At 32.2% G+C, this 14,145-nt stretch overlaps 2 protein-coding genes across 2 annotated transcripts in view; one reads left to right on the forward strand and one right to left on the reverse strand.

The window, feature by feature from the left end:
• The window catches only part of LOC129223730 (tubulin-specific chaperone E-like), a 310,220-nt gene that overhangs the window by 202,768 nt on the left and 93,307 nt on the right, over positions 1–14,145 (reverse strand). The window lies entirely within an intron of this gene.
• The window catches only part of LOC129223734 (bone morphogenetic protein 7-like), a 29,144-nt gene that overhangs the window by 7,027 nt on the left and 7,972 nt on the right, over positions 1–14,145 (forward strand). The window contains exons 3-4 of the mRNA XM_054858090.1: positions 5,078–5,229; positions 12,058–12,234. Coding sequence (XP_054714065.1) covers positions 5,078–5,229; positions 12,058–12,234 — 329 coding nt within the window. The remainder of the gene's footprint in view (positions 1–5,077; positions 5,230–12,057; positions 12,235–14,145) is intronic.

Raw genomic sequence — 14,145 nt, forward strand, 5'->3', positions numbered from 1 at the left:
CTCTTACATAATAAAAAATTCTTTGTATTATGTAGTCGTATGAGTTTTTTTTAGTCTATTCAGAGATCAGAACAGGCTACAGGACTTTAGAATTTGACAGTGAGCAGATATTTATTTGGGGGGAAAATATTTTCTTAGTCAAACAATTACTGTGTAAATTGAAACTGACGCAGCATAGGTTATAAACTCTTCAACGTATTCATTATTTAGGTATATATTTCATATTGAAGAATTTTCCTTTAAAATATTATGCTTCTTCTGCATTTTTTACTCGTGTTAATATGTGCCTCGGACCTGTTCACATTTGCCCTCCATAGGGGCACATGTGAGCAACTGAAGACGTTCTTTAAAAATACAGGGAAACCTGTGTAAGTTGACCACTTGCAGTGCAGTACTTTGGTGGTCAACTTAGACAGGTGGTCAACTTATAAAAGGGGTAATGTTTTTTTTTGTCATTTCTTGCACCATGTATTCATTTTTTGACTAATTGATACTTACTCTTTCTGTTCAACTCACTTTCATTGTTTAACATTACTTTGAACAATAATTTAAAATGTTATTCAAATATTTTTAGAGGTTATTTTCTCAGAATGATGTATAATGTGTTATGTAAATTTAAAATTTCAGTAAATTGATCAAAAAAAAAAAAAAAAAAAATGTTTATAAAACGTTATTGAATATTAATAGTTCCTAAAAATTCAAAGATAATCAAAAATAACAAATTTTTCGCTTATTATTTTTTTCATATACATTTAATGCATTTATAACCATGATGATCTGATTTCAACAAAATAACTCCTTATTGAAGTTTGGCACACTTATTAGACACTAGTTTTGGAAATTCTATATGTGTCACCTAATTTTCTCTGGATTTCACCCTTTTCAATTAATTTTAATATTTCATACTTTTTATCAATATCAAGTTCAACTAACTTTCTTTTTGAAGCCTTTTTATGTAAAACTATAACACAAAGAGCAACAAGCTGAACTCTCATAGTTCTAAAAGGCAGTTGAAAATGAAAATGTCCTATTTCTTAATCCCTTGCACCAGAAATACTGCAATGCAAGTATACTCTAGCACAATCCCAGTGTTGCCACAAAATATTGCAACTGGAAAAAAATAGTTTGTACTTTTCTACTGACACATGTTTTCATTGAACAAAGAGTACAAAAGGTAATCTCAAATAGAATAACAAAAGAAAAACAATTTTGGAGAATAAAAGGGTTCTTAGTAGTTTTCCAATGTGGATTAAACTTACAAGGAGGTTTAATTTTGCTGCTGTTTTAATTTAGTTGGTAAAATGCTGTTCTGGCATCAAAAATATTCTTGGAAAGCTATAAAAAAATAATAATAAAATAAAATAATTTGCTAAATTAAGTTTTAAAAAACAAACCAAGTGGTCAACTTACAAAGGATTTTTTACAATACTCCAAACCAAATTTGGGGTACATTAGTGGTCAAGATAGACAGGTGGTCAAGATAGAAAGGTGGTCAAGTTACAGAGGTTTTCCTTCATTATACAAGATAGGACTAATTCCGTTCCTGACAAAAGCGGTCAACATAGAGAGGTGATCAACTTATAAAGGTGGTCAACTTTACAGGTTTTACTGTACCATAAAATAAAGAAATATTTTTAAAAAAAATTCCATGACGCAAAGAAAAGTGTATTCAATCATGGGGACACTTTTGTGTTGAGAAATTGATAATATCTTTTTTTAAATAAAGTAATGAAAAAAATTGTTCACCTATGTGCCCCTTTTGCTCTACCTATCCATTTATTCATATTTTCTCCAAATTCTTATCAGCTCATAAGGTTGTGAAAGGGTTGCTGCAATTGCAAGGCTAAAACAGATTTAACAGGATATTGAAAAGTGTTCTTGGGAAATAAATTTAATATGAAATTAAAACAAAGAGAGGGAATCAAATATACATCAAGACTAAAACAGATCTACCAGTAACGTAGATCTGACACTTCCAAATTTTGTATTAGTGGTTTTCATTTGTTTCGTAATTTTTTTCTTCATTTTTGTATAACTATTAGTCTTATTTAATGGATTGCTTTGTTTAAAAAATAAACATTAAATTTTAAACTTCAACAATATTGATTTTGGGGTCGTTTGATGAGCAAATAAACACTTTGCTGTTATGACCAGTTTGGTGAAATTTTTTGAAAATAAACTATGACATACCTATAATAGAAAAGCTCTTATTACCCTTACCTGGGATTTTGTTTGCTATCATAGTTTATTCAAAAGTGCATTTTTTTCTCACTAAAATGTATCCTTTCACCTTAATACAATAAAATTTTCAAAATCATAACTTTGAAAAGATATACTAGATTATTTTTACTTTTTACTGTATGGGAAATAGCAATTAGCTATTTCTCATTTATTTTTCCTTCTTTATTTTTAGCTTTTTTAGGCAGCTCATATTCAAAGTTTTGTCGTCATCATTCTACTAATTTCATCCTCCCCCATTCCATACTTTATTTTTTTCCCTTGTTTTCATACTTTAATTTTTTTCCTTTAATTTTTTTAAAAATGTTATTTGATTTTTAATTTATATATTTATATTTATAAAAATGTTCAAAAAATTTTAGTGGAACCCTGAAGGGTTCAGCAGTTACTAAAAAGTTTTAGCGAAAATCGCAGTAATGTGATTACATTATTTGTTATAACTGATGATCCTTTCAAGGTCCCACTTTGAAATTCTCTGTATTAAAGTACAATAAAAATCATGTTTCTTTTTCCAAAAATTTTAAAATATGCTATCTTAAAAATTTTTGAGCTTAAAATTTTATGAAAAAAAAAAAATCTCCACATTTAGTCAAGTTACATAAACATATTAAATTAATGCGCATGTAATTGTCCTTAAAATGAGCTATCATAGAACTCTATAGCTCCCATAAAACTTTAGTTATAACTTTTTAAAACACTGGTGTCAAGTAAAAAAAAGGAGGTGCACAACTAAAAAAAGATCCCGCTAAGAGTCTAAGTACCAAATTTCAACTTTCTAGGACATTCCGTTCTTGAGTTATGCGACATACATACGCACATACATATGTACATACAAACGTCACGAGAAAACTCGCTGTAATTAACTCAGGGATCGTCAAAATGGATATTTCGGGTGTCTGTACGTTCCTAGGCATATATCCACGTGTGGTCGGGTTGCAAAATAAACTCAACATTCATTCGGAGGTGAGCAAAATGGAAATTAAGGCCGATTTTTAAGTGAAATTTTTTTTGCAAATACAATACTTCTTTTTTTGTAAAAAGAAGTAAAAAATATATATAAATAAATTTAAGACTTTAAAGAGTGTGTGTGTAACATTGGCGTGAAGTAACCATAAATAGTTTTAAAATGTGCCGTAAAAAGGCCACATAAAAGCCCTATTTTTCATTCTGCTGGAAGAGTGCGAACCTTGTATGAGGAGTAAATATCGGTGCCCCTTTGTTCTTGCTATAAACCAGTTCAACTGTGTTTTTATGTTAGCATAAATGAAAATTGCATGTGATTTGCATGCAATGTAAATGTGATGTAATGATGAAAATGTAATGTGATGCAGATTATAAAAAAATGTGGTTAAACATTGATAAGAGGGAGTTGACTGTAGCCTAGCTCAAACATAGTACTGTCAACCCCGCTTAATTGGGTAACGGATAAACGAATACCTCGACTATATGATTAAAATCTCCCAGAACTGAATATTTTTCCATAGACACAATGGTAAAGACCCCCGCTTAATCGAATAATTGCCTGTATAATCGGATAATATTAACTTTTGTAATATTTTTGTTAAATGTTTTTTGAATAAATTAGAATTACGTTAAGTAATAAGTTAAGAAAACAATTGTTGGCGTAAATATATAAAACAATGTTTTTTGCCTTCAACAGGCTTGGAAAAACTTCTATTTTTCATCAAAACATTTCCTTCATTCTATCTAATTTCTATTCGTATTGCTATTACAAAAAACAATAAACAGCGCTGTAGATAATTAATTAAATAACGTAAAGAAATATACACATTTCAGCCGACAATAAATAAAAAAATATTGTTACAAATTCTGTAAATAGAAATTATTGTTGTAACGTAACCTGTAAATAGTTTCCCGTAATGAGTATACAGCCCCTCTACATTCGGCTGAAGTATATGGTCCCCTATTTTTTTCCATTGATAAGATTTGTGAGTGAAAAGAAATAAGAAAGTGTGGAACGGTGTAGCATTTTCTGGAATAGTTGAGAGATCTCTTTCGGTGTGTATAAAAAGCCGTTATGCATGATAAAAAGTTAGTTTCAATTGAGAATTTGTACTGAGAGTGCATTAGCTCTGTTTATTGCGAGGCATTTTGCTGTGTTGTTCTTGTATTTGGAAGTAAATACGTGTGTAACTGTTGAGTTTACAGTGTTGTGTGATATTTGCTTAATTGCTGATGATTAATTTAGCAGTTGTTGACGATTTTTCCTGTACATAGTGTAAATAAATTTCCTGTGTTTTTAATCAAGAACTGTGTCGTCCTTTCAAGAAAGTTGGAAGCCGCACCAGATCCGTTACAATATTAAATGTAAAACATGGCATACGAGAAGGGAGAAAAGGACTTGGGAAAAGAATCCCCAAAATACCTTGGAGCAAGCAATCCACTTTTACAGAATTTTTTTCAAAAAATAATTCACTGAAATAAGAAAACATTTTAGGAATAACACTAGTTATTTCCTTTATATAGCCATTGGTAAATATTACGTTTTAAGAAAAATGTTGTCAATTTAGAACGGTAAAGGAAATTTCCCCGCTTTATCAAATACCCCGTTTAATCGAATAATATTTCTTGGAACCAATGCTATTCGATTAAGCGGGCTGACTGTATTTAATTTTGAAGAAAGGGAGAGGGGGGGGGGGGGCTCAATTATAAGGTATTGAAAGATTATAATTTTGATTTAATTTTTAGCTTGAGGAGTTTCTTTATTATTTTACTGCAACCCACTTGGCTGCTAGGCAGTCAGTGTTTTTTGCTGCCTAGTTATATTGTTCATTGTTTCTTTCTGATTATTATTTATATGGTTTTTTACTCTTTGTAGGACAAATACTCTTGAATGGGTTGATGACATTGTTGTTACAAATCAAGATACTGGGTGGCTGAGCTTGAATGTAACTTCATCTGTGATGACTTGGATTGCATTTCCTAGCAAAAATCTCGGCTTGTATTTGAAAATTAAGTCTTACACAACATGTAAGTGAGCATTGCTTTTCCCTCATTTGTACACGGGTCATTTTTCAAGAAGTGTAACTTTTCTGTCACTCGCCTTTTACAGAAAAAACGTTACGGAACAATTCATTTAACAATGATTTTTAATTTCATCAAAAATATATCTATTTAAACCTACCAACAATTTTTTAATAATAATTTTTATTTTACTATGATTTTGGTTCACAACATGTGAATTCTTGCCTTCGCGGCAAGGCAAGTCACACACCTTGTGTGACTGTTTATGTTGCTTAATTACTTGTTTAATTAAAAGTATATACTTATTTATTTATTATTCCTTTCACAAGTGTCTCAAATACTAATCGTTTAAGTATATTTAATTTTTTAATGTTATGTTTTAGTTCGTTTCAGTAGGACAAGATGTCACACAATAAATTCTCACCTCCGTTACCTAAACACAAAATGCCATTCATCTCTAACACGTGGCAGTAAGACATCAAATTTTATTTTCCATGATACAAGGGAGCCCCCTTGTTTATTTTCAGCCGTAGTTGAAGTTGTGAGATTTTTGTCGAAAAACCGGAAGATTAATTTTGCTTTAAAAACTTAGTGTAGTTATTCTGACTTCTCACCTCCGTGATAATGAATTTCAGGGATGTAAATGAATGTAAAAAAAGAAGTGAACATGTTTTCATATGCTTAACATGTGCAGATTGTAGCAAGGAAGAAAAAAAAAATCTGAATAATGTATCTATTAGGCTTATATTAATTGATAATTCCTCACCTCCGTGACAGACCTTTTCAATATTATTATTTCTGAGGTGAAAATAAATGGTGGAGTGGAAATACATCAATAAAAGGCATTCTACCAAAATTATAAATTGCCAGAATATCCTCAAATTTACTAATTTTTTTTTTTAACATACATTTGAAACTCAATTAAACTGTACTTTAATTAAGAGAGCTTAATATTGTATTCCCACTAATCATTAAAATAACTAATTTTTTGCAAAGTTAAAAAAATTACTACTTTGATATTAAATTGGCCTCAATTTTTAAATATTAAAAGTTTTTTCTTTTTTTATTTTCGTGAAAAGCATTTTTTAATTATTATTTATGAGTAAAATAATTGGAACTTAGCTGGGCCATTGTTTATGGTTACTTTCAGTAGGTAACACTTTCATGTAAGAATGGAAAAAAAAAAAAAGAAAACAAAAGGTTTTGAAATTGAAAAATATTTGCATTCAAAAGTTACGTTTTCTGGAGAAAGACCCATACATAAGATTTTTTTGTGCAGCCTCTAGACATAGATGCTGCAGAAATTTCATCAGGGGGAAATTTTGTCATCACCCATTTAAAAAGTAATTTAGGCAACTGGCTAGCCTGTGTGCTATGCAGAGTTATTTTTAATGCGTCCTGTGTATTTCACACAGTGAAAATCAGAAACACACCTCTAATATCTAGTTAATGGTCATTCCACGGAAACTTATTTTGTCCCACACACTACAGCTTATATATTTCGTTAATAATTAGTTTAAAAAGGTAATGAGCAACATTTTGTTGCTTAAAAAGCACAAGTGTGTGGTTTCTTAACCAACAAATTTTATTTGTGTCATCCTTTACAATTATTACTTTGTAATGAAATATATGAGTTGTTAGGTGCAGGACAACATGGCAGCTTTTGTGTACAATGGCCACAAATGTATTTTCCTGCTTTGTTTCTTAAATAAAAATTTAGTATCATTGAAAATGTTGGGAAAAAATTTAAAAAATATATTTTGTTTAAAATTTTTATTCTTCTGAACGCAAAAGTTGAAACAGTCTAAATGTTACTTAAAATACACCACCAGCTCAGTTATTCAATCCAAGGACTGCAGTTTTTAGCACTCATCAGCCCGGAATAGGAACCACATGAACTGGTGGCGAAAATCCTATTAAGGGAGCCAAGAGAGCCAAACAAACTGGTAGCTAATGTAGAATTATCACACCAGATGAGCGACCGCAGCAATGGTGCGGTTCAACTCAAAGATTGATGGCAAGGCATGGTATTGTTTGTTTGGCTGTCTTGACTCCCTTAAGAGGATTTTCGCCACCAGCTCATGTGGTTCCTATTTCGGGCTGATGAGTCGAGCTAAAAAGCACGAAACTGCAGTCCTCGGATGGAATAACTGAGCTGGTGGTGTATTTTAAGTACTTCTGCCTTAGCCCTGGCTTAGGGCAGTAACTTACTACAAAATAGTCTAAATGTTAATGAAATAGTATGTATTTCTTTCATCTTTGGTTTCATAGTCATAAAGCTAGTTTTGTTTGGAATTAATTTCTATTATGTTCTTTGTATATTTCACTCGTCTAAAAAAAATCTCAAGCTGCATTTTACGCCTTGGACTAAACTCTAGCTACGGTGTCTGGTGCTGGGAAATTTTTGGGAAAAATGAAAAATTTGCTGTTTAATTGATTCTGAAGTGCAGAGGTTTTGATAAAGTTACGAAAAAAGACGATAACAATGGAAGTCAAGGAGTTACTCTATGGTCTATGCATTGCATTAAAATTATTCTGTACTAGCCACAGAGTAAGAGAAGTAGAGGGTACAATGGAGTTACTTTTTTAGCTGTAACAATAAAAGCAGTTTTGACCACCATTATTTGGCTAGTGCACAAACACGTACTTTAACTTGACAATGAATATCGCAAGAAAGATGCCAATTTTTGACCACCACCCCCCTGATTTCACACCTAGTGCCCTTCCTTATGTTGACAGCTAGTTTCTGCCTTTAGGATAAAGGAACACCCACTACATGTATACAACTTGGATGGTTTTGATGGCATTCTTAGATATTTCCAATATGCTATTTACTGTGAATTGTTCCTTTTTCGGCCAAATTGCGCTTTGTACCATCTCTATTTGATAGTTATCACCTTTTCATATTCTTTTAAATTTATATAATATGCCAGAGGCGTCACTAGGGGAGGGAAGTCTGCCCAGGGTGTTACACGTCTGGGCGGTGACACCGTAAGTGGAATTGCAAGTTTTTGAAAAATATGAACCTAAAATGCATTTTAAAGACTACAAATTTAAAAATTTTCTGGGGATAAACTTCCCTGTGAGCTATCTATTGACACTATGGCGATCTTTGCTGCATGGAAGTTTTTTGTTCACCAAATGAGAGAATGCCTCCCTACCGAATCTTTTTCTCAACCAATAGTTTAGTAATGAGTAACTGCAAGAGATATTTCAGCAAAGCATGAGTCTAAAAATGAATTTGAAGCAGTTTAATTAATAGATAAACAAAGTCATAACAAATGTGATTAATCTGTAAACCTGTTGTTTACCTAAAGAAAAATTGACTGTTCATGCTTCCATGTTAAAATTCATTGTAGAATGCAGATGAGGAGTTTACTTTTAAAACAAATTGTATCCAGTTTTATATTTTTTGGCAAAACGAAAAAAAAAATGTTTTACGCACAAACACCAACTGTTAAAATTTCAAATTTTTCACCATGTTTTGGTAGAATAACAAGTGACTATTGCCTTAAGTCTAGGAATTTTTCCACAATTTTATCAGACCTAAATTGCCAATTTTATTTTAGATACATTCCTTTTTGCTGTAAAAGAGTGGATATCATCACTTTTGAAAAAAAACACTCATTTTCTTCGGAAATGAACTTTAAAATTGAAACAAAATATCCAACAATCACAATTTTTCAATTAATCACAATTTAATATTAATTTAGAAATCACCTTTGAGGTTGTGCTTGCCTAACTGATAACAGACTTGCGCAAGGTGCTGCAATCTCTTAATACGAACAGGTATCATGCTTGATTGGAAATGCTCAGTCAGTGCCTCGCTCCTCTATTTGATTTGTGAACTACTTTTGAATTAGAAGTGGCAAATTCAAATTTGGATATGTGCCGTTTTGACATGAAAGTGAATGAGTGGATACCGGCAAATAAGGGATAGGTTCTACTTTGCTATAAAAGACCTGGGGAGAAATAAGGGGATAGATACACACCGTTTACGTGGTAAAACCAATGTTTACGCATTTTTTAACAGAAGATATAAATTGCTTCAAGAAGAAAGAAATTCATTGGTCAATAGGGCTTTCACTAAAGATTCTGAAAACGAAAAAAAAAAAAAAAAAAGAAAAAAAAATGCTTTTTTCCCAAAAGTGGATATAATTCGTTTTGAAAATAAACTCCTCAGATGATGATTTGTGTAAACAGTAGCTGATTTTAGGGGGGGGGGGAGGCTCAGGAGGATGAATTAATTTCCCTTATTACTTTTTAATTGACCTTTCTTTTGCATATTTTTTTACGTAGTAAATTAAAAAGAAAACAAAACACACACAGCATATTTTGAATAAAAGCATTTTTGTTTGCTACAGAAGTATTACTGAATCAGAGGCCCAGAGTTGCAGAATACATTTAACTCACTGGTTTCGAATTCAAGGGACCGTATTTTCGCTATTTGTCCACTAATTATTCTTTGATGGAATCAGTAATTAACTGTTTTTTTTTTTGTAATGTGTAGGCACACCTAGAAGAGGCATTTTGATTCAGAAACCTATTTGCAAAATAATATATTGCTATTTCAGCTTATAAAAAATGCAAAATGAAAGAAATCATATGGTAGTTTCTTGACAAAACCTTGATTTTTAATGGAAACGGCATGCAGTATCAATATGTTATCTCAACTGTATCATGGCTTTAAGAACAAATCAGAAACTGTTTTGAAATTCACACAGAAATAGTTTCTGAATTCTTCAGTAAATCTTATATGTTATGAAGTTATGATTTTCTTTATAAATTACTTTAAAAAAAACTCAAGTGAGATATGGGTTCTTTTAATAACCTTGCCCTTGTGCTATAATCATTATGACAATGTTCCTAAGCAATGGCGTAGCAACCCTTTCTGCTGCCCGGGGTGGTTCCTCAATTTGCCGCCCTTTTGATGGGAAATACTTCATACATTAAGGAGTCAAAAGTATTTTAAAAAGATTTTAAAAAAGAAAAAAAACTTTTTTTCCCTTCTTATTTCTCTTGCAGAAGGAAAAAAAAGGAATTCAGAGCTCCACCGAAAAGTTCCAAAAGTTAAGTCAAAGCTGTTAATTTAAGCAATTTTCGGTAACGGTTTGCAGAAAAGAGGCTTTGAGCTCCCTCCAGATTTTTTTTTTCAAAATTAAAATCAGTTTTATGCTTTCTTTGGTGATTTTAGGGGGATTGGGAGTTTGCCAGGAAATTTTCTGAAACTGAAGTCTTAAAAAGTCAACTTAGGCTATCTTTGGATACGTGAAGGCATTGGGGAAGGTTCAGCTGCGCTATCCGGAAAGCTTTTCAACTAAACTTAAAAGCACATAAATGAGAGCTGTATCTAGTGGTGTAAGGGCCTCTCCTCACTTCAATAAAACTGGATTTTCCTCTCGAAATATTTTCATACTTGAAATCAATTTTAGTCTATCTTTGATGACGTCAAAGAGAATATGGAACGTGCGCGAGCTCTTGAGGAATTTTCCCATGCCGAAGTTTCAAAAATGGAATTATAGGCTGTCTTTGACGGCTTAAGTTTCCGACTATTTCCAAAAATGTTGGGAAGTCATATGGTTTTCCTGTCTCCCAACGAAACCTTTTGAAAATTACGTCGTAAAAACTTAACGTCAGCCGTTGTTTGACGGACAACATCATGAGAGAGAGAGTTCGGAGGGGGGGGGGGATTTCCCACCCGAAATCGTTTTCGGAACTGTTGCTCATTTTAAGCTCTTCATCCCTGAGAAAAGAAAACTTTACGGTCTTCCCTTAGAAATTTCTAAAAACGAAATTTGGAGCCACCTGTGATGACGTTAGGTTCGTGCACATTTGAGGTCCTTACCTTAGAATTTTTCTGAAATTTCAGTTTCTAAAACCCAACGTTAAGCTATTTTTGGAGACATAGGATGCGATGAGGATTTTAAAGTTCGAAATTGATGTCCTGAATACAAATATTAGACTATCTTTAACCACGTTAAAGGAAGAATCAGGGCTTAACTGCCCTTAAGAATTTGTTAATATTGAAATTTTAAAAACTCAATATTAGGCTAAAAGATGAGATGTAAAGGGAAGGGGTGGGAGTTATCCTTTGGAAATGTTTCGAGACTCAAGGCCTAAAACTGCACTTTTGGGCTGTTTGGTGACATTAAGGAATAGGAAGGCTCTTCTGGTTGCTCTTCCCGAAAAATATGACACCGCCCTCAGTCTGTAGCTTCAGACAAAGGAATAGAAAAAACAATATAATCCTGAGGTGTCCACAAGACCAACACGTGTTTTGTATTTGAGTATAATTTTATTATCAAAGTCGTACCACAACCTTAGAATTAAAAGACCTTTTTTTTTTGACTCCAAAAAAAGATTAAAAGCATGATTTACTAATTGGGGAAACGCGTTAAATTGTTCGCATCAAAGGTGTGAAATTGCCGCCCCCGAAAAGTGCCGCCCGGGGCGGATCGCCCCCTCCGCCCCTCCCTAGCTATGCCACTGTTCCTAAGTAAAGCAGCTCATAGTCTAGCATCTCGGTGTTATTATATTGGGTTTAGTATCGAAATGGCTTGAAACGTTAAAGATGTTTTCCGTCCGCATTCAAAGTATATTAGTGCATAATATTCATGTACGTAGAAGTAGATTCATTGACTTGAAGGAATTCTAAACAAAAAATTAAAAAACACGCACATTTAAAAATAAAGTCATTAAAACTTTTTTATGAAACATTGAAGGCGGCAGGGGGGCTATTCAATTTCCCGTGCCCCCTTCAAACGATTTTTCTGTATCTGCCCGTGTGTAAAATGACTTTTTATTGCATTTTTCATTTATATTATATTTTTGCAGCTCACAGCACAGATCCGCATGAATTTGGTCTTGTTTTTTCGAGAGGGCCAGAAGAATTCCAGCCGTTCATGGTGGCTTTTTTCAAGACACCCAACCACGTGAGAGTAAGAGTTCCAAGAGCTACTCGAAAGAGACAAGAGAGTTACTATGATCATGACAGTTACAACCCTTATGCTGGTAAATATTACAAAAAAGAAATAAATAACCAAGCAAAGAAAGTTTGGGGCAAAATATGTTTGCAAACTTTGATTTTGAGCTGATTAACCGGTTTTATCCCAACTTATTTATTTTTCTCAAATTTGAGAAGAATTATTTTTAAAGATTGATTAAACCTTCAGCTGTCCTTTAAATAGGACAGTGGGATAAAATGGGTTAACCTGAAGGATAAAATATTAGCCGCTTAATTCTTTTTTTTTTTTTTTCATTTTTCGTATTCGAGTAAGAAAGTGGCTTACTGAATTTCGATATGCCTTGTTTGTAATTGTGCAGCAGTCTTTTAGCATATGTTTCTGGTTTGTCTTTCTGATAATTTCTGGGATTTAACTCAGTATGAAGCATATTGATCTGAAGCACAAGGATATAATTTGCATCTATTGGTTTTTTTGGTAACCTCATGCTGATAAAAACTTGCTCATTTACAATGCTCTAAATTTTCAATTTTTGAGAATAATGTTTTTTTAAAATTTGGTTTTAATGAATTCATTCAATACTTAAATAAAACTAACTCTGCAAAATATGTTGTACTAATTTTCAATCAATTGTGCAATTTTTTCAAAGCTATTTTTTTACCTACTTTCATAGTAGAAGTAAGAGAAAGAAGAAAAGAGCCTGAAAGAAGGCTTAAAAATATAACAAAAAGCAAACAAAAGTCAAAAAAAAAAAAATTAAAAAAAAATAAAGAAATATTGAACAATTAAAAATTGGAAAGTAGGGTGTTGAGATGGGGGAAAATGGCTGTCTGTCGCCCACTAATAACTTTTGAGTGAATAGTTCGATTTGAACAATTTTTTTTTGTTCAAAACATCTTGGCGAGGACATCTCATTCCCACATTTCACTTTTCAATTTGAATAATTTTTCGTTTAACTTTAAACAGTTCAAAAAAACTCAACATTAGTCCTATGGGGAAATTCAAGGCAATCCCGAACTTAGAGGCGAATTTGCTTCAAACAAACTTTGTAGGAAAAAGTTTTTGAAGATGAGCATGTATAGAAAATATCTTTTTGTTTTGCATGATTTTCCATTCAATTTTGAACAGTTCAGATCCTTTAACATTAGTGCCTACATCGAAACTAAAAGTCATTGTAGATCCTGAACTTAAAGGCTGCTTTACTTCAAACAAATTTTGTTGGAAATAGCTCTTGATGACCAACTCCAGACTCTGACTCCTAGAGTTTTAGGGCAGTTAACTTCGAATCCGACTCCTGTACCTGAAAATTAGTCAGACTCCACAACGCCGACTCTGACTCTGTAGCTTTGGCAAAAAATTAGACATGGAGGATAAATGACCGACTTTGACTTCTGGAAATTTAATGTCTTCCACTCAGACTTCTTTATCCCAAAATAAGTCCTACTCCGACTCTGCAAAACTCTGAGTTGCAGACTTTGAGAGAAAGTGACCGAATTTGACTCTTGAGTCCTTGAATTAAAAATCTTTGACTTTCAACTTTGACTCCTTAACCCCAAAATGAGTTTGACTTCAACTCTGCAGCCATGGTTTTTACTGTGAAATAGTTATTGTTGATATGATTTGTTTTTATTTTCACTCTAACGTTTTAATTTATGTATTCAGTTTTTGACAGAGAAATTTGTCTTTTATGTTTCAACATAAAAGTAAGCACATACGATTTTTTTATATTTTTAATAATGAAAATTATTTCTGTAAGTTGACATTTTATTGTTTATTTATTTTTGAAAGAACATTTGTTCTTTTTTAAAAATAATTTTTTGGCAACAGGGGAAAACAAACTTTTTTTGGATATGATGTATTTAATTCAATGAGCTTATTATTTTAAATTTGTTTTGAAAACGATTAAAGTATTTTTTTTAAATATAAAATAATATATTAGGTGCTTTGTTTAAAAAGTACT

The sequence above is a fragment of the Uloborus diversus genome, chromosome 6 (genome assembly GCF_026930045.1).
Source record: "Uloborus diversus isolate 005 chromosome 6, Udiv.v.3.1, whole genome shotgun sequence".
In the NCBI taxonomy this organism is placed as follows: domain Eukaryota; kingdom Metazoa; phylum Arthropoda; class Arachnida; order Araneae; family Uloboridae; genus Uloborus; species Uloborus diversus.